Source organism: Branchiostoma floridae, chromosome 17 (assembly GCF_000003815.2).
Source record: "Branchiostoma floridae strain S238N-H82 chromosome 17, Bfl_VNyyK, whole genome shotgun sequence".
In the NCBI taxonomy this organism is placed as follows: domain Eukaryota; kingdom Metazoa; phylum Chordata; class Leptocardii; order Amphioxiformes; family Branchiostomatidae; genus Branchiostoma; species Branchiostoma floridae.
In genome coordinates, this window is record NC_049995.1 from 6,631,320 (window position 1) to 6,650,284 (window position 18,965).

The 18,965-nt window shown below is 39.7% G+C and overlaps 2 protein-coding genes across 2 annotated transcripts in view; one reads left to right on the forward strand and one right to left on the reverse strand.

Annotated features, from left to right (window-relative positions):
- The window catches only part of LOC118404259 (double-strand-break repair protein rad21 homolog), a 14,341-nt gene extending 532 nt beyond the window's left edge, over positions 1-13,809 (forward strand). The window contains exons 2-13 of the mRNA XM_035803310.1: positions 1,607-1,763; positions 2,553-2,782; positions 3,249-3,352; positions 3,864-4,070; positions 4,490-4,606; positions 4,942-5,067; positions 5,390-5,410; positions 6,535-6,761; positions 7,436-7,559; positions 8,193-8,359; positions 9,700-9,807; positions 12,143-13,809. Of these exons, the coding sequence (XP_035659203.1) occupies positions 1,620-1,763; positions 2,553-2,782; positions 3,249-3,352; positions 3,864-4,070; positions 4,490-4,606; positions 4,942-5,067; positions 5,390-5,410; positions 6,535-6,761; positions 7,436-7,559; positions 8,193-8,359; positions 9,700-9,807; positions 12,143-12,454 (1,887 nt within the window). The 5' untranslated portion in view covers positions 1,607-1,619 and the 3' untranslated portion in view covers positions 12,455-13,809. The remainder of the gene's footprint in view (positions 1-1,606; positions 1,764-2,552; positions 2,783-3,248; positions 3,353-3,863; positions 4,071-4,489; positions 4,607-4,941; positions 5,068-5,389; positions 5,411-6,534; positions 6,762-7,435; positions 7,560-8,192; positions 8,360-9,699; positions 9,808-12,142) is intronic.
- A 373-nt stretch (positions 13,810-14,182) lies between these two features.
- On the reverse strand, positions 14,183-17,551 carry LOC118404264 (kelch domain-containing protein 9-like). Its single transcript, XM_035803317.1, has 4 exons — positions 17,156-17,551; positions 16,299-16,587; positions 15,464-15,646; positions 14,183-14,978 (listed from the first exon to the last, which is right to left on the reverse strand). The coding sequence occupies exons 1-4, from the start codon at positions 17,353-17,355 to the stop codon at positions 14,595-14,597; spliced, it is 1,056 nt and encodes a 351-aa protein (XP_035659210.1). The 5' UTR covers positions 17,356-17,551; the 3' UTR covers positions 14,183-14,594.
- Positions 17,552-18,965: the final 1,414 nt, after the last annotated feature.

Genomic DNA, 18,965 nt, shown 5'->3' on the forward strand with positions numbered 1-18,965 from the left:
CGTTATTATCATATAGCCTATCCAACTGACAGTTATTTCACACAAATTCATTTATAACAAATAAACACTTTAATACATTACATAAAAATACATTTGCAATATATATATTGTACAATAGTGTCTATATATAATACAAACATTAAACTATTTCATCATCATCATTTAAGTAATAATTTTAACTAATCATCTGTTTGTGAGATAGCATATCAGCATCAACATGTGGCTTATTTGCAATACAAACTACATGTATTAAGTGGAGTCCTGGTACCCCCCATGCAGAGCCTTTTCACTTGGGCACGACAAAGTACGTATATATGAAGTGATTTAGGAAGGTACCGGCTTAATCACGTTAGAAAGCCATAATGAAAATGTGTAAAATCAGCATAATTCCTTTTCAAGTATCCCTATATTCCCCATGTGGAGCCCTAATTAACATAACCAATCAATCATAATATTTTTGACAGTTATGCATGGTTTACACACAAACAACAGTACAAAAAAAATTCATGACTGTCCCCTGTATAATGGTGCGGTCCAAAAAGTGGTCGGTTATTAGAATAACCGACCACTTTTGAGGTTACTGCCTGATAACCCATGGGAAATGGGGGCCTCTGATTGGCCAACTCCATCTGGCTATATGATAATACGTTTTATCTCAACTCTACATCAATTTTTCATGGGGGTGGGGGGCGTGTTGTCTGGATGTTGTTGTCGTTGAACTATAAATACTAGTCCTGTTTCCCTCCGCAATACATAATCTATGCTTCAACTGGTCCCAAAGCATTGTTTGTTTTTCAAAATGTGTATTGACTAGTGACTTCTGAACGTGCTTTTGGGTGTCACTGTTTTAGTTGAGAGACAAAAAATTTTGGTCTTTTGGTAACTTTCTGATTACAATAATGCTAGTGGGATCATGGCATTCATAATTTGTAAGTTGTTCATGTACAGGTATCAAGTTATTAAGAAAAAAGGCGTCGATATATGTTAATAATATGAATAACAAATATGTGTGAAACTCGGCATAGTGCGCTCTTACATGACACCACCGCCAAATTTTACTGTCTTGTAAATTTGTATTGTCTGACTGCCTTCTCTACAGCTAACATATGCAAATCTAACTAGTATTTAAAGAACTACAATGGAATAGGTGTCAGCCTGCTTGAAATACCTTTATAATCATAATGGCCTTATGTTTAATTTCTGTAATTTGTTGTCAAAGTAATGTTTACATTGCAACCATCCCACTTGACTGTATGTAACATTCTTAAAGATCATAAATCTGTCTCTGCACCAGGATTTGATATGGATTTTTAAATTCAAGTGACATGATCAGACCTCTATCACTCTTCTTTATTTTCCCTGGAAGAAAAATTGATGGAGGTAACTTATGTCCAGAAGTTGTCTTGTGAATCTTATCCACAGAATAAATTGATTTGTCATTATAAGTGAAATAGAATATCGTTAACTTGGATGCATATCTTTGTGTTTAAAGCTAGTTTCACTTTATCCTTTGACAGTGTTACTTTTTAGACAAAATTTTGTACTCTGTTTTTTTAATCTGTGGCAAAACGTAAAGTCAATCATAGTTTCTTCTTTCCCAATTCAGTGAGTGAGAGACCATGTTCTATGCCCATTTCATCTTGAGCAAGAAGGGCCCCCTGGCCAAGGTGTGGCTCGCTGCTCACTGGGACAAGAAGCTGACCAAGCAGCATGTGTTCGAGACCAGCATTGAAGGCAGTGTGGAGAGCATTCTTCATCCAAAGGTACTGTGCATTACAAATTTATTTATTGATGAGGGAAGAGTGTTTTTGCCAGGCCTTTACAGCTGTGATTTGGCCCCTAGAATGTAATTCAGGCACCTATGCTGTGTTTCAACCAGAGAAAGGTGCCTTTTTGTTTTGTAACAAAGGTAAAAAAAAAAGTTGTCTTTCTCACTTTTTTCAAAGTTTCTGTCAGTATGTTTGGCCCGCAAAATGCAGGAATTACTAGGGTTACAGATTTTAAAAAAACTTAGGGGGAGGATTCCCCCAGACCCCCTACAATTCTAACTCCTGTATGATGTATCGCGCACTTCTTTACCTTTGCTGTACAGGGTTCTAGTGAGGATTTTATTTTAGCGTAGTGGGAATGGCATGGTAGCAAAGCGACTAATCAGGAGATTGGTGTGGAAGGGGGGGTCTTGGTCCTTCCACAGTGAGATTTGAAGATGTAGAGTTAAAAGTTAGGATCTTGGGGTCAGTTTTGAGTGGCATATCATCATTTTTCATTGTTCAGACATTTATCAGTCATTGTTGAACAAGCAAATGACAGCAAAGCACCACTACACTAGTTAAAAAGTAGCGTAGTGGCCCTTATTTTAGCGTAGGGGTCACAAATTTTAGCGTAGTGGCCCACTACGCTAAAATGCAGTAGCTAGAACCCTGCTGTAGTTAGATGCTTCTATGCTGTGAAAAAATCCAGGTGAGAACAATAACCGGTTGAAGGGGAATATGCCAGTCAAGGCCTGATCGACTGATCCGAGATTCCAACAAGGATATAATGTATCTTTTCAGGTGAAGATGGCTTTACGAACATCAGGCCATCTCCTGCTGGGTGTCGTGCGCATCCACAACCGCAAGGCGAAGTACCTTCTGGCCGACTGCAACGAGGCCTTCGTCAAGATTAAGATGGCGTTCCGGCCTGGCGTTGTGGACCTCCCAGAGGAAAACCGAGAAGCAGCGGTGGCGACCATCACCCTTCCCGAGGTGTTCCACGACTTTGACACCACAGTTCCTGACTTGAAGTGAGTTATAAAGATTGTAATATTCTCTTTGTCTTTATGTACCCAGGTTTTCTGTTAGATGTATCTGGGTGTGTCTGTTCTTGTGTGTTCGTACTTATTTGAATACGCCATCAGTAGAGTGGAAGGAATTGTCATCGCAAAGGTCAGACTTGCATTTGTAACAGGTAGTATTTAGTTTAGATGTGTGAAACTTGCAAGGAACTTAACAGTATGTTAGCAATCAGTATGTGGCACTCATATATCATTAGGACCTATTTGCTCTACATTATTATGAGAAATGATTACTAATTAGATCATACAAGCATTTTTTCAATATCATATCTTGCACTTTAGTCGAGGTATTCATGTAGTTTTCATTGCTAGCTCAAAACTGCAATGTAATAAAAGTACAGTGAACAATATTGGCTTCTTTTAGACATGATATGATACATTATGTGTTCTAACTGTTTTGTGTTTCCTGCTGCAGTGACTTTGACATGCAGGCGTTCACCATGAACCAGAGCCGTGTGGAGGAGATCACCATGAGAGAGGATGTGGGGAACATCAACATGATGGAGACAGACGCCTTCGGTGAGGGGAATTTTTGAGCTAGATGTTTACCAGGGCTCAAAGTTAGATGCCTTCAGTGAGAGAGATTTGTTAGCTTAAGGTGTAGCCAAATTTGTAACCGATAGGAAGAAATATCAGCTCTTTCAAAATACTGAATGGTTTTCTCTGGCTGTTAAATGTGATGCAACATGTGTTTGTATCAATGTATCCGTATTGTCTTTTATCATGATTTAAATCGTCCTTTATCTAAACATGTCACATTCTTGTGAGTAATTCAATACTAATTAAAATGTACTGTAAATCGCAGTGCATAAGATGCAAATGCACTTCAAAATACTAGCAACTGATTTTAGTAAAACCTTTTTGTTTGCTCATGTTAAAACGAATGATTTGAAAGATTTTTTGTGATCATGTATGGTTATAGTCTTGTGGTACATTTAGACTCATTTTGAGGACAATAAAACTAACAAAATCATATCCAGTTGCTTGAGTAAATGCTTTTTAACTAACAGATACATTATTTTGACCTCAGGTGATCTTCCTTTCGACGACAAGGAAATGTTGCGAGATGCCAGCAACATGGACGAGACCCTGTACAACACGGCTGACGCCAGCAACCTGCTGCTGGACAGCGATCACAACAAGAAGGACGAGACGGTAGAGAAGCGCCACCCCGAGCTCAGATATGACGATCCCATCAAGGATGACTTTGGTGGAGCTCCCGGAGACGGTATCCTCGGTAAGTACTGTAAATTATTAAATATTTGTATTCTTGGTGAGTACATATAGAATACAACTTGGGGTGTTCCGTATCGCCCGAGGTACGGCCTGACCTATTTGTATTATACCCTGTAAGTAACTTTTTTTTCTACAAAAAAATTGCAAGGGGAAGCATTGCAATTGAGCACAGCCACCAAGTGGGAGACATAAGGTTCTCCCTACCATGGTGTGAAGTTTTTGATAAATAAATAAAAATAGCGGATTCTATGGCTTCCTATGGGCCAAAAATACAATCAGACAGATTACAGTTGAAGACTGTGGCCATATGTGCTCCCTGGTCAATCAGAATTTTATGCTTGCCATAGGATCTGCTTCCCAGTGTAAATAGATAAATAACATTGTTCAAAATTCCCTACAATATTCTGTGTTCTGGTACAGGTGCTGACTTCCTGGGTGCTACAGCTGGGGACTTGTTCGGAGAGGCTCCTGGTGCGACTGGTGACATCTCCATCGGACCTGAGATAGCAGCAACACCCATCCCTGAACAGGCCAATGGTAAGCCTAGGAAAAAATTGTTGTGTCCTGTTTCCCTCCCTACCCTAGAAAAACCTGCCAACCCTAGACTTTTTGGGGGGATGGGAAGTGTTGTCACATAGTATGCAAAGCTGGTGTGTTGTACCCGCTAGGAAATATCAGCTATGTCACTAAAACGTACATTCGTAGCTGATATTGAAAATTGATTGGCCAATACAGTGATGAAAAACACATACAAATGTTCGATCTGTTTCAAACATTTGTGAAATAGCAGATGACTATAAATGTGCATTTTGCAACTATTTATAAATCATTGACAAGAACTGAAAGATCTGTGATAACTGGTTTGATTACAGACAAGGAGCGTGCAGGTCCTAGCGGTGAGTTACAGCCAGACCAGAACGCCACAGCTGTCGCCGATCAAACAACCCTGGTACCAAACGAACGAGAGGCGTTCGCGTTAGAGCCACTAGAAGTCACAGGTAAGTTTTATTTTGTTCTGAGCAGTTTTATATTCCTGTGTTTTTAGTATTGTCATACCTTGATTTAGCCCCAGTAGGATTAAATATTTCAAGGTTTCAATACGACATTTACCACAAAGAAATACATTGTTGTATTTGACACTACATAAAATTATACAGATTTACTTGGTAATACAAATGTTCTACTGGATTTTTCCAATAAGGCTTACCAAAATGAGTTGTTTTCATTTGCTTAGGCTTTCTGTTTTTTCCTGTTTTATGTTGGTTTTATTTCGTTATTGTTGAATGCATGAGGAAGTTATTCGTTTCCGTTTTTGTTCAGGTCCTGCGCCAGCCGTGGCAGGTAAAGGATGGTTTTTCGGACACACTAACCGTAGAGTTTTCACTAGAGTGTGTGCAGTGCCTCTGTTTTTTGACAACTTCTTACACAAGTGTGGTTTTTCTTAGATATAGAGACTAAGACTGTGTTTTCTAAAAGAAAAGATTGAAGTTTTGCAGTGCCTGTCACTAATTCTGCTCACTTCTTTTCAGATTTAGGTTGTTTTCTTATTCCTAGCCATGTTGTGGTGTCTATCCTACTTAAGCTTGAGTTTTCTCCTCTGACTGAGTGTGCATGTGTCTGATTTTTCCAGTCAGGTTGCAAGCAGTCAAGATGATGTATCTTGATAAAGAACGTGATAGAGATATGCCAAAAAGCAGTTACACGGGCAACTGGATATGATTTTGGAAATGAGGATGTAGGAGATGAGTATTATCGGGCCGATTTACGTATAGATTCGTGTCCCATCCTACGCGCAAAGGCTAGGCAGGCACAGTGTATAGGAACACCGTGTTAGTCTTGGGAACCCGGTGCATCATTTCCTTGTCAATCCCAGGGGGAAGGTTTGACCAGGTCGGCGGTCAGGCTAGTCTTTCTATTTTTTTTGTTCTGTTTTTCAATTTTTTTGAAAAATTTTTTTATTTTTATATTTAAATAAAATTTTATAATATATAATATAAATATAAATTTTTTTTAAATAATAAATATTTTAATATAATTATTAATTATTATTAAAAATATTTTTTAATAATATATAAATATTATTTTTTATTATAATTTAAATAATAATTTATATAAAAATATAAATTAATATAAATTAATTAAATAATAATTAAAAATTAATATAAATTAAATTTAATAAAATATAAATTAATTTCAAAATAATAAAAAATTATTTTAATAAAAAATTTTTTTTTTATTATTTTAAAGCTAGTTATTTTCTTAATTTTTTATATTTTAATACGGTTGTCTTAAATCTAGCCACAAAGAATAACTGGGGCCCCTAAGAGATTTCCAAAATCATATCCAGTTGCTTGAGTAACTGCTTTTTGGCGTATCTTATTACCAGGATGTCTCACCCTCATTGACGTATCTTGATAGAGATAGCAGGTTCAATGCTGACTACGAGTCTTGACTTGTTAAAACAGGTGTGAAAGAGACCAGAGTGCGTAAGAAGCGGAAGCTGATCGTGGACCCGGTGATCGAGCTCGCCAGCTCAGAGATCCGCGCCCAGCTGGAGGACACCTCGGACATTGTGACGACCCTTGACCTGGCCCCGCCCACCAAGAAGCTGATGCAATGGAAGGAGATGGGAGGAGTGGACAAGCTGTTCACCATGCCGTGCAGGGCTGTAGGGGCCAAAGTCTTGTTAGCTGTAAGTTGGGGTCCTTCTCTTAGTTTGAACAAGACAGTTAACAAGATATCGTCTTTGCAATTAGAATAGAAAGGGTGAACAGAAGCTAGAAATTCATTAAGAATGTATATTTTGGTGCTATCCTGCTCTCAAAGAGTGGACAAACTGTTCACCATGCCGTGCAGGGCTGTAGGGGCCAAAGTCTTGTTAGCTGTAAGTTTGGGATCCTTCTTTAAACAAGACAACATTGAGAGAATTGACAGTGCTTACCACTCCATTCAACTACAGTGGACAAAACTGCATCTTTGCCAAAGTCTTGTTAGCTGTAAGTTTGGGTCACAATTCTAAACCAGCGTCCAGCCAGGCTGTATGTGGAAACAATCCCATGACTTTTTTCTTTACGTCTTGTCTTACTTTTCGTTCCCGTCTGGGTTGAAAACTTGATGCAGACCTAAACAAGACAGCTGTAGGGGTCAAAGTCTTGTTAGCTGTAAGGTAGGGTCCTTCTTAAAACATGACATTTGACCTTGCAACTAAAAATGAAATTTGTCATCTAGTGATGATGAAGAGAAGCTAAAAAGTCATGAAAATTTTATATTTTGAGCTATCCTCCTCTCGAAACGATAAAATACATAACACATTAGAAGATGTTTGTTGAAGGAAAATTTTGTTAAGTGCTTTCCCTCTGTCTTCAGATTTTCCACAGAAATTTGACGACTGTCATCCCAGAGGACCTGAGAGAAGAGAAAGGATCGACAGTCGATGATGAAGAGAGAATGGAGACTGAGTCCACAGAGATGGGAAGAGATGACATATATGGTGAGTTCTTTTTGTTAGTTTAACCATTTCAATTATGAACAAAATATCTCAGTTAAAAAAAGATTTAAGATTGCTTTATCTGAATCATTGATACATCCTCAAAAATTTTAATTCATAGATTTTGTTAGTCTTTTGTTAGACTGTACTCCATCACCACAGAAAACGGTCATTAACAGTAGACAAGGGCACTTTGTGTGTATGGTAGGTTGACTAAATTTTAAGTTCCTTTTCATTCATAAATCTTTGTAAGAGTTCTTCTTTCTTTGGATTTTTTTGGAAATGTTGGTCATTCCCTAACATGTTTTTTTCTGTGACCAATGTTGGAAGCAAGCAAAATTGCAAAATGACATTAAAAATTAAAAAAAAAAGCACTTTATGTTGAGGTGTTTTTTTTTGCTTTACTAAAAATTCCCTTTTATCCATAAATCTTTGTAAGCATTCATTCTTCCTTTTGTACTTTTTGGAAATGTTACTCATTCCCAAACATGTTGTTTTCAGTGACTGATGCTCAATACAAGCAAAGTTACCAGTGAAAGGGTATGTCACACCGTAAGGGGTGGTATAACCTTGTCGTGTGTAAGCACGTCGAGCGATCATGTTGACAATGCAAGTAAATGTCTGATTCCTTTCCAGACGATGGCCCAATGTCATTCGGCGGTCCCGCGTCAGTGTCCAGCCTGGGCAGTGTTCCGGAGCCGCTGCCCATGGGAGACGATGATGATGATGATGACCTGCCTCCCAAGTCGGTGGAACCGCCGGAGGTGCCCGAGAGAAGGCCCTCGCCCGCACCGGAAGAACAGGTAGGAAAAATATCCGGAAACACAAACACACAGACAGACACTCCAAAATCTAGGCAAAGATTGTGGATAGATTTTTGTCAAGTTGTATTGCTGCATATTTTGTCATTTATGAAATGAAATACAATACACTACAAGTACCTACAGTTAGGGATTTTTTATTTGAAAGGTCATTTTGTTTTAGCTCAATTTTTGTTGTGCAAGTCTTGAGTCTTGGCCTTATTTGTTAAAATGGCAAAATAAAGACATTCCAACCTTCTGTGAAAGACATACTTAAAAAAAACACATTTGTTTAACAATTTATTTGACATCAAACATGTTAAATTGTTGAATTTTTCATTTGCAAGTGAACATATTAGATATTTTGTTTCAGAATTTTTCTAGTGCAAGATATCTTGCACTTAGTTTTTGTTTTTATTCTTATATACACCTTGGAGTTTACATGTAGACAATGTGTTTTCCATGCTTCTGATTCTGAATATGATTTTACACGTGCTTACGTTATTTCATGCTTTCTGTCTGTCTGCTTATGATTTTGTATGCTCTATGTCCCCAGGCTGTTGTTAGTAAGAACAGTAGGGCCTCTCCATCAAAGCGCAAGGTAGACAGTGGCTTTGTGTTGGGTGGTTTGCTGTGTGTGAAAAATAACATTAATTTAGTGTAGTATAGGCATCCCTAGCCTGCTAAAGGGTAGTAATCTGGATTGTTTGAAACTACAAGAATGGCATGTGAAACTTTTGAATGATAAATGGTTTACTTTAATCTTATTTCTGTAATCTAACAAAGTCTTAAAAAAGACTCAGAATGGCAGAGGTACTAGTACTAGTAATAACTAGTATACTAAAATGTGTCATATAATGGCACAAACGGTGATCAGTAAGGCTTTGAAAGCATGTGGACAGCATGTTGGACAAACTTTAAAAAAAATCCAGTTGCTCAAGTTATTTGGATTCTTGGGATTGGACTTCAAACTAACTTATTCATTTGGTGCATCAGTTATCTTTCCCGTTGCTATTTTTGGTGTTCAAGATTTGTAAGAAAAATTGTAATGTTGTCTCATACCTTATATAGTAAAAGCACCTTGCTATTGAAAAGATGTAAATTTTGATCCCTTACTTTCTCTTTTAGTAGTATATGTCCATAGAATGCTTGCTGTGTGTTGCTTTTGTTGTCAAGATTCTTCCATGGTTTTACAGATCTTTTGAGATTTGGAATTATTTTTGCTTGATTCCTGTCAAACTGCACTACGTGTTAACAGGGCAAGCTATAAAGAATGTCTATATTTGCATCTACTGTGAATGTGAGTGTGTTGACTAAGACTTCCCTCCCTGTCTGTGTTTCAGAACCAGCTGGGTGGAGTAGAAGACTTGTTTGGCGGGGCAGCAGACAGTCCTGCTGTGGACCTTCCCCCAATGTCACCTGTCAAGACACCATCATCATCACCCAGAAAGGTAAACTATTTCATCTTTCTGCTTACTTACAGCTGTAGAAATTCTTACTCTTCAGTGAGCAGTGGAGAAGAAGAATCCATTGTGACCCGTGATGCCATCACTGTTGTCCATGTTGAAGGTCTAGAAGCCACTGAGGTCTTCCAGGGTTCTAGCTAGCGCAAAGTTGCGTAGCGGCCCGCTACGTTAAAATTTTGGACCGCTACGCTCATTTTGGGGCCGCTACGCTTATTTTCAATACAAAGTAGCGGCATTTTGACTGTATTTATTTGTGCAATAATGCCAGATAAAATGTAAAAAAACGTTGGTTTCAGTTGTTTCAGAGGGAATCGCAATGAGCAAAACACAAATACATGTGACGGCGCTGCCTGGCGTGACTTATCAGGTCCCATGTGCACAGAGCGCACGGCCGAGGCGGGTCTTCATGTTGCCCTCCCATATGTGGCAAGCCCAGAGCCATATTTGGGCTAGACTGGCTTATTACGACTTGCCGAGGGAGTGTCCTTGTATGACAATCTTTTTCGTGGAACTTGAACAACTACAACTACAAATACGTTTCCTCCACGTCCTCAACGCTTTTTCCTCGTAACTTGCGCGCCTAACCTCACTAAACTGCATTAATAATTTTTAAGGATAGAAAAAATAATAATCAGACACTTGTCCCTCATACACTTGGCACGTCCCGATCAGGCCGTGGGAGGCTGTTGAAAAAGTTCGTCACAGTAGCAGATACTTTTGGTCATTTTATCAAAGCAAAAACTAAACTAACACTATATAATGTGAAATATTTTTAAAAAGTTGGAGCACTGTTACCATCAGATATGCTTTATGAGCATTTGTTTTTGTCATTTAATCATCAGATATTGTCAGTTCAGTCTTTGTTTTGGAAATTCCAAATGCCGTTTGTCCTCCCCAAAAGTAAACCTGACTTGACAACACCCCCAAAAGGGCGGAGTCTGCACTGCCAGCAGGCTGGTGCCAGAGACTGTCCAGTGCAGTGGGCGGAGTCAAGTCTCTTTAGCCTCTAAAAAGTTTTGCCGACAGCACGGCCCCAGTGCAGTGGGAGGAGCATTGTGCATACAAACCGTGGGAATGAATTTTCCTGGAGGGACCCGCCTCTTAGATGAATACATTAAACCATATTTGGTGTGTCTCAAAGGAACGTGTTTTCTTTCTATCTTTTGGTAGTGCCTGCAGAGGAATCAGCAATACGATATGACATGTAGGGGGAGGTGTAAAATGTAAAGTGTGTTCTGTGTTCTTTCTCTCACTAAATTTCTGGAATTGATTTACAAGAGAGGTAGAGTGGCTTACATTGATAAACATGTTTTGGCAGTGTGATGTAGCCATTCTTTTTTCAAGTAGTGTAAACATTGTTCCCACTGCCATGAAATTGAATACAGTATTCTGAACATTGTATGGAAATGGAGGAACATTGAGGAAGTCTAAGCAAATTTGGAAATGTATGCAGAAATGATTACAGACTTTTGAAATTAATTCTTATCTTTGATTTGACTCTCAAGTAACTTTTAGTAAAATGATGTTACTTACCTGTTTCTAGGTTTACCTGTTAATTTTTTGTTTCTATGTATGAGTTAAGATATCTTGTGACAAGGTCCTTTGTAAGGGTAACACAGTGACAAGATGCAAAAGTATAAGAATTACCCATCAAGAATACATAGTGAGAAAACAACAATTTTCCTTTTATAGGTCCCTAAGAATTGCCCATTTCAATTTTATATTTCCAAAAGCTCCATACCGTGGAAGGGGGGGAAACCCCCTTCCACACCATCCCCCCCTCGGTCGCTTCGCGCCCTCGAGCTTGGTCGCTTCGCTCCCTCGCCTGTACCACTACGCTCAAATTTCATCCTAGCTAGAACCCTGTCTTCCTCCCTTTAACATGTCCACAAACTCTTTAAAAAACTACTAAGTAGAAGAAACCAGCTTCTGGGGTAGTTTCAGACTTGAAACCTCAAGAAATGCATGTTCAAGAACCCAAAACACTTGGAGAAGAGTGAGGGTGACAACGGTTGAAAACTCAAGCCATTGCAGAGGCATATTGCAGTAGAATTACACATGCTTATTTCATCATGCTTCCATTGCGAATTACGCCTTTAACTTTGACAGAAGTTCAGAAATGTCTATTGTCAAACTAAAATAATGATGTGAAACTGGACTGTAACAAGATTGTATGTAGTGGTTGGAGCATTTGAAACTTGCGTAATTACTTACTGGTTGTTTGCAATGAAATTCATATCTTTATTAAAAGGAAGCAATTTGACTGTATGTTTTCTTGCTTTGTCCTTAGTACTAAACAAAATGTTCAACTTCCTTACAGTCGTACCGTCCGCGAGGCGGCGGTGGTGGCGACTCCTCACACACCAACGAGACTGAGGAGGAACAGGAAGAGAGACGGCTGAACAAGCGCACCACACAGATGCTCCACGTCATGGACCGTACCATGGGCAGCGCTGGGTCCATCACTTTCTTCGAGATGACGAAAAAACACACCCGGAAACAGGCCGCGTCCAAATTCTACACTCTGCTGGTCCTGAAGAAACAAACCGCCATCGAAGTCGAACAGAAAGAACATTTCAGCGATATCCTTATCACGAAGGGACCAAAGTTTAACAGTTTAGTCGGGGCGTAGTTATCGTTACAAGAGTTTTAGAGAGTTATCGTGTATGTAGCTGTATTTTATTCAATTCCTTTTGGTTACAGTTGTTGGATACGTAAGTAAATGTAGTCATTATTCGTGTCAGTCCCATAGTCTTTCTCTATTTTGTAACTGTGTGACATGTACTTACCTAGATGGGTTTTTTGTCTTTTTTCAAATCCTGATTTTAATTTTTGGGTAGCTAATAAAATGAAAGGGTCCAAAGTTGTTCGAATTGTAGACGTCAAGCAATTTCTGTGTACCCGTTTTGTATTGTATAGATAAATATGTAACTTGGTAACATTTATTTAAAAGATATTTTGTCCTAAAAATATCACCAAAAAATATCAGCGCTTTAGTTTTCTATTGTAGGGCAGTGTATTTGGCACACATCTTAGTTTGTTTAGGACTCCCATGTTATGGTTAGAAAAAGGGGAAAACAATGTTATTTAAGTTCTTCACAATAGACTCGTGGGTATAGTGGAGACATGGCAAATGTTCTTCGTTTTTGGCCATCTTTTTTAAGCTTCCTCCAAGGGACTCAACACTTATTAATGTAAATTTGCTTATTCTTACTGTGGGTTTTTTTTCTGTAGGGGGAAAAGTAGGTTTTTGCAGTGTTTTTTCAATTCCTGGTTGATACAATTCTGTTGTACACCGTAGCCATACATTGGAAATACATATCTAGTATCTACAATGTCAGGAAGTCAAACAACTCACTGCAAAAACTACAAAACTAAAACCGGTACCATTGGAAAAGTTAAGGTTTACCGTATTTGGCAGGGGGAGGAGGTATGCTTCTTACAAAAGAAAAAAAAGACTTAACTCGAGACTTCCTTGTATACTACAATGTCTTAATCAGCTTAAATTGGGTCTTGTACAGTAAGGATTTGTAGATGCCTATACTAGAATATAAAGGGTAGAAGTAGATATTGTAAATATGTTTCTGGAAACCTCCTATCTGAGCCTTGTCATAGATTATGTAACCTAGCCCCAGATTTTTTTTGTCTCACCCAGTGTAATTTGACCTATTTTTAATTATTTTCAATTAAAATAAGAGTGACATTTATTGCCTGTCAAAATTTTGCATGAGCGACACTAAAGATTTGGTAAAATTACGGTGCTTGGCAAAATCTTGATACATTTGAAGTCAACTTTTTTTCCTCTTCATTCAAGACTAGTTTGGCTTTTCACAATCCCAGGTATAAATACAGAATACTAGTAAAACAATTCATTATTCAGTGTAAACATCAATACATACTCAAGGTAGACACATTGTTAGACCCATGTATTCAGTTCTACTATGGAGGTTTTTACATTTTGTAATAAAACAGCTCTTTCTATGTGAATATACTCTTCTGTTGAGTCATGATTCAACATACTGGCTTAATGCAGTGATGAAGGTTGGTGTGTCTGACTTGATAGTGCTAGTGCTAGCTAATATATAGATGGATGACGCAAGCCTTCTTCGAGTTCCCACATTTATTAAAATCAGGTATTTGTTGCGAAAACGCTATTCAGCCATATGTCAATTCCCCCAAAAAAGCCATTCAAGGGAGGTGCTAGTATTGCACATTGCCTTGAATTAATAGTCATGCCTTACCAAATTCTCATAACTTCTACATTTGTACTTCCATTTCACTCGTTCAAAGCAGAAATGCAGACGGTGGGTAGTTTTGTTTCCATCTATTTATAATTATAGTAGTAATTATATAGATAACAATTGTCATCAAATCTGATAGAAATCGATGAAAAATGTACCAGTTTGTAAGAGCAGGTAAATCACTTCAGCAACAGCTAGGTTTTAAGTCCACTACCAAACATGCCAGTTGGTGCGGTGATGAAGGTTAGACATCCAGGTAATTAAGATACAACAAAAAGCAGTTACTCAAGCAACAGGATATGATTTTGGAAACGGTCAGACATTTCAGACAACCATCTGGTGTCTTCTGTCCAGTGTCAAACTTTGATGCAGTAACTGGCAAGAGGACAGTACAGACGAGACAGCAGGAATGGGCTATGAATGGTGTTGGCACAACGGTTGGCTACAGACAAATATAAAGAAAAGCAATGATGGACTGATGTGCAAACAGTACAGATTAGACAGTCCACCACTCAGATAACAGTACTAGTACTAGTATGAATAAGTTAAGCTTATCTGCAATGCATAGATATCACCACATGGAGTTTTAGCATCCGGACCTACACCCCCAACCACTAGCATCTGTCCATTCATAATGCAGGTCACATGGCCGGATCGCTTCAGCGAATTTTTCTCGTTCCATGACTTTAAGTGGTACCAGGCGCCGTGCTTTCCCCCAACGTCAAAAAGGAAGATGTCGTCGCATACGGTATCCCTCGCACGAGCGAAGCATTCGCCTCCGTAGAACACGACGTATCGACCAATGGTAGTGGCTGTGTGGTGGTGGATTCCTTTGGGCGCCTGTTTTTTTGCTACGCCCTGTTCCACCAGTTTGGTGAAGCCGGCCTCCAAATCTGAACATCTGGCCTCTTCAACCTGCAACGATACAAAAAGAGCCAAACTTGGGAACTTATCTATTCAATGTCCATGGTTACTCAATTGGTGCTATTATTGTCTGGCTGAAAAATAGTAACAAGCAACTAGGGACATTGGAGATATGTTATATATAACCTCCTTGGTTCAACCAAACATATGTCTGGAGAAAAATGCTTGTGAAATTAAGATAAACTTGTAGCACTCACTTCAATTTTAAAATTGTTTCAATCACTTATTAAGTAATGATTATCCACATATAAATCTAGTTTCACAGCATCTGATGTTTTTTTTTTAAATCTTGTAACACAATTTTTCAAGCTTTCAAAACAAGTATCTTTTATATCATACGTACAGATACCATGTAGTTTTCAATATTTTACATTTCAGATATGTTTCCTCTTTCATATTGTATGATTGTATTATGACAATAGGAGAAATATTATCATATACTTTTCACATCTATTATGATCATACTGTATGCCTACCTGGATTTTGCTGGGTTTCCAAGTTCCAATGATTTCGTAGTCCCCCGAGTCCCTTCCCCCAAACACCATCAGGGCACAGGTCTTCTCCCCGGGAACCTTGATCACGCTGGCCGTGTGGCCCGATCGTGACGAGGCATGATATGCGGCCTCCCCGTACTCATACCGTCCTTTCTCCACATCCACCTGGAGTCAGAAGAGACAGAGTAAGGAGGTCACTGTCGGTTTCAGGACCGGTCGTATGGAACAACATCACAGAGGCTGCAAGACACGCTTCATCTCTGAGGTCTTTTAGAGATAGCATATGACAGCATATTTGATAGCATATTTCGTCTTTGTATGTGGACTGGTTTGGAGTAGGATTGTGATTATGATTTTTTGGATAGTTAGTTAAATGTAAAGTATTTTTTGTTCAATTTTCTATCAATCTACTTATGTTCCCATGACCACCTACCCCCTCTTGGAAGAGCAGCTTTGGCAGACAAGGCCATCCAGTCAAAGTAAAGGTTATGTATTATGCATTCATGTCATACCTGGGCTGCAATAACATTCGATACTGATGTCTTGGACTGGGTGATAAAAAGCTGTATCACACAGACTTCGAAGTTTTACAACACAGGCTTCCATCGAATAATTTGAACATAATCTGTGTAAGCCAAGTGAGGCGCGGTCGAAAATTCAAATACCTGAAACAACTGGAGGTTTGAACATTGCTGTTGTAACAATTTTTGTTGAGGGCACCAACTTTTCTCAACTTCTGGCGCATCTTGCATCGAGACAGGTGGGTAGGACATAAATGAAACACAACACGGTGTATTCTATATGTATGTAAATGTACCTTTAGGTGGAACACGCTTCCAAACCGTCGCTGCATTCTCACGCCCCCCTCCCGACCAACGACGATCATCTCCGTCTCTGACAGTTTGGTGCATGTGTGACTGCTGAGGCCGACTGGCGGGTCGTTTGCAGGGCCAGGTCGGAGGTCAGACCACGAGAAGGATTCCGTGTCGAGTAGCGACACGGCGGACGTTCGCTGTTTGCCGTCCCAGCCACCGACCACGCAGACGTAGCGATCCAAGATGGCGACTGCAGTGTGGTGGCTTCTGGCTGGACCTTCAGTTTTACATCTGAGCAACACAAGAATATTTTTAATATCATCAATAGATTCAATACAAAATGTTAAGTCTGCTGAATTGTTTATGACAGAAGACAAAAACATAAGGTAAACTTTGTTACCAGGAAATCTGAATTTGCCTTTTCATTGCATCATTGAATAGAAGAAATGTTCTATTATCCATTTTGTATTTATGTCTGTATGTTGACATTGTGTTGTTGTAATACAGACCACTTGTCTAAAAAGACCACTTTACACTGGTCCCCAGGGTGGTCTTCTTAGACAAGTTTGACTGTACTCTGGTTTTCTCATAGAGTTCGTCAGGCCAGGTAACGTTAGGAACGGTTGGTTCCATTTTAGGCCAGGACCCCAATTTTACACCACTTCCGAAAGAGGAAAGCAATCCCTTACTTGATCGAACTCAGGCCCACAGATCTGTGAAATTTGATCCAGATGGCCAAGCACTGGTAAACGGATCCGCAATGGAGACATGTTGATTTACATCTATGTTTGGAGTAGAAGGCTGCATACATATTGCAATGGGCTCCTTGCCTAAAATAAAATTAAAAAAAAGTTTTTACCTGACTTTCTCCCAACCTGCTACTGGATCAAAGACCACGACGTCGTTCAGAGGTTCCTTGGACTGCGCCACTGTAGTGCCGCCAAAAATGACCAGCTTGCCTCGCACCACGCTGCATGTGTGCGACACCCGGGCCGCTAGGGGGCAGCTCGACACCTGCTGCCAACTCCACGGTAGACTGCTCCCTCGATCTCCGCTCATTTTCTCACCAAAGAACGTCACAAATACGCCCGAGAATTGGTTCGTAGATCTAGAAGGACGTCATGTAACTGACGACGTTTTTGTTTCTTGGAGTGTCGTCCGGCATAGTCCTGTCGTCCGCATCTTCTGGCGGGCATTCACCTGTTTTTACCAACAAACCGACGCCATTTTAGAACTTCACAGGACGTGACCGTACAAAAGCGCTCTCTTGCGAGATATAGTAAAACTGCATCAGTATACACTGGAGGAAGACGGCCAGGAAACCAGTGTTCTGTATATTCTTCTCCCCTTCGCCTTTCCTTTCTTTCTTACTTACGGTACAACTTTACTCCTCCCTTCCATTTTCTTCTTTCTTGCTTGCTGCTGCCTTAAATTGGTACTTTTTTTTTTTAAGTTCTAACAGAAAGCACCAAGGAGGTTGAAAGGACTGAAAGCACTAACGTTTAATATGACCCACTATCTCGAGCACGACTTCTCCGAATATCAAAGAAGCTTATTGTAAAGGAACGAAAACAATTAAACTATAGACATAAGAATGGAAAGAGGAGGGGCACATAAACAAGAAGACATACCAAAATACCAGAATTATCTCACGTTGGTTCCTAGAAATGTAAAGAATATCAGATCCAGATGCTACGGAGGAGCGCAGCCTCGTTTTGGTGCACCGCCAGACGAAAGTCAACACTGCCACGTCGACGTCGCAGACTCCGAAACTAGCCGCTCGTAGAAAATCAAACTGGACCCGCTAGATTCACGGTGAGTTTAATCATATACAACGTAGTTTGACTTTTGGACAGCTGATGCAATGTCGGACTTTGTCTGAAACTTGTGTGCTCAAAATATGATGAAGTATTCAGCTGTAACAGTGGGGTTCTAGCGCTGCCAAACTGACCACGCCAACAGCTCTTGAGCTTTTGGTGTTGTGGTTAGCACGTTGGATTTGTGATCCGGCTGCCCGGGTTCGGCGCGGGTTCGAATCCCGGGAGTCGGGGTGTTGTTTCTTTCTGTTCTTACTCGCCCCTCTGAATTTCTACAATGGTTCCCACGCCGGCCCTGTGAGTAACAGGCTAGTATGTGCCACACAGGGATGTCGATCTCGGAGATTCGAGGACGAATCTTGAAAAGAAAAGGGGGAGTAGTGTAACAGTGGGGTTCTAGCGCTGCCAAACTGACCACGCCAACAGCTCTTGAGCTTTTGGTGTTGTGATTAATTGACAGACTGTCAAGTATGGTATGTGACCATATGTCAACTGACTGACGTGACAGAATATCGATGGACTGATAACAGGGATAGGGGGTGGTGGGAAATCCAAACGTTACAAAAGTTATGATAAATTTTAGGGGGGATTTAAGTTGTTAGAGGAAAATATTCGAATTATTGGAAATATCAATAAAGTGAATAGGACCCATTGGGAATTAGACACGTCTGGGCGAAATGCATCGTGGGTGTATTTAAAACTCGGAAGGGAAGGGCATGTATTTGCCTATTGAACTTGGTGAAAGCCCCTTGGTTTTATTTTGTTGACGCTGAAGTAACTGAATATCTCTTGATTCCTAGAAGGGTAGGCGCTCATGCATACGAGTTCCTAGATTCCAGGACGGCTGCCATG

What these genes read in the sequence shown, in the direction of transcription:
- LOC118404264 (XM_035803317.1), bottom strand. Translation starts at nt 17,355, where the DNA reads ATGAGCGGAGATCGAGGGAGCAGTCTACCGTGGAGTTGGCAGCAGGTG. An exon ending in GCAGGTTGGGAGAAAGTCAG is followed by an intron (nt 16,588 to 17,155) that starts GTAAAAACTTTT and finishes TGTGTTGCTCAG; the next exon opens with ATGTAAAACTGAAGGTCCAG. An exon ending in GGAAACCCAGCAAAATCCAG is followed by an intron (nt 14,979 to 15,463) that starts GTAGGCATACAG and finishes GTATCGTTGCAG; the next exon opens with GTTGAAGAGGCCAGATGTTC.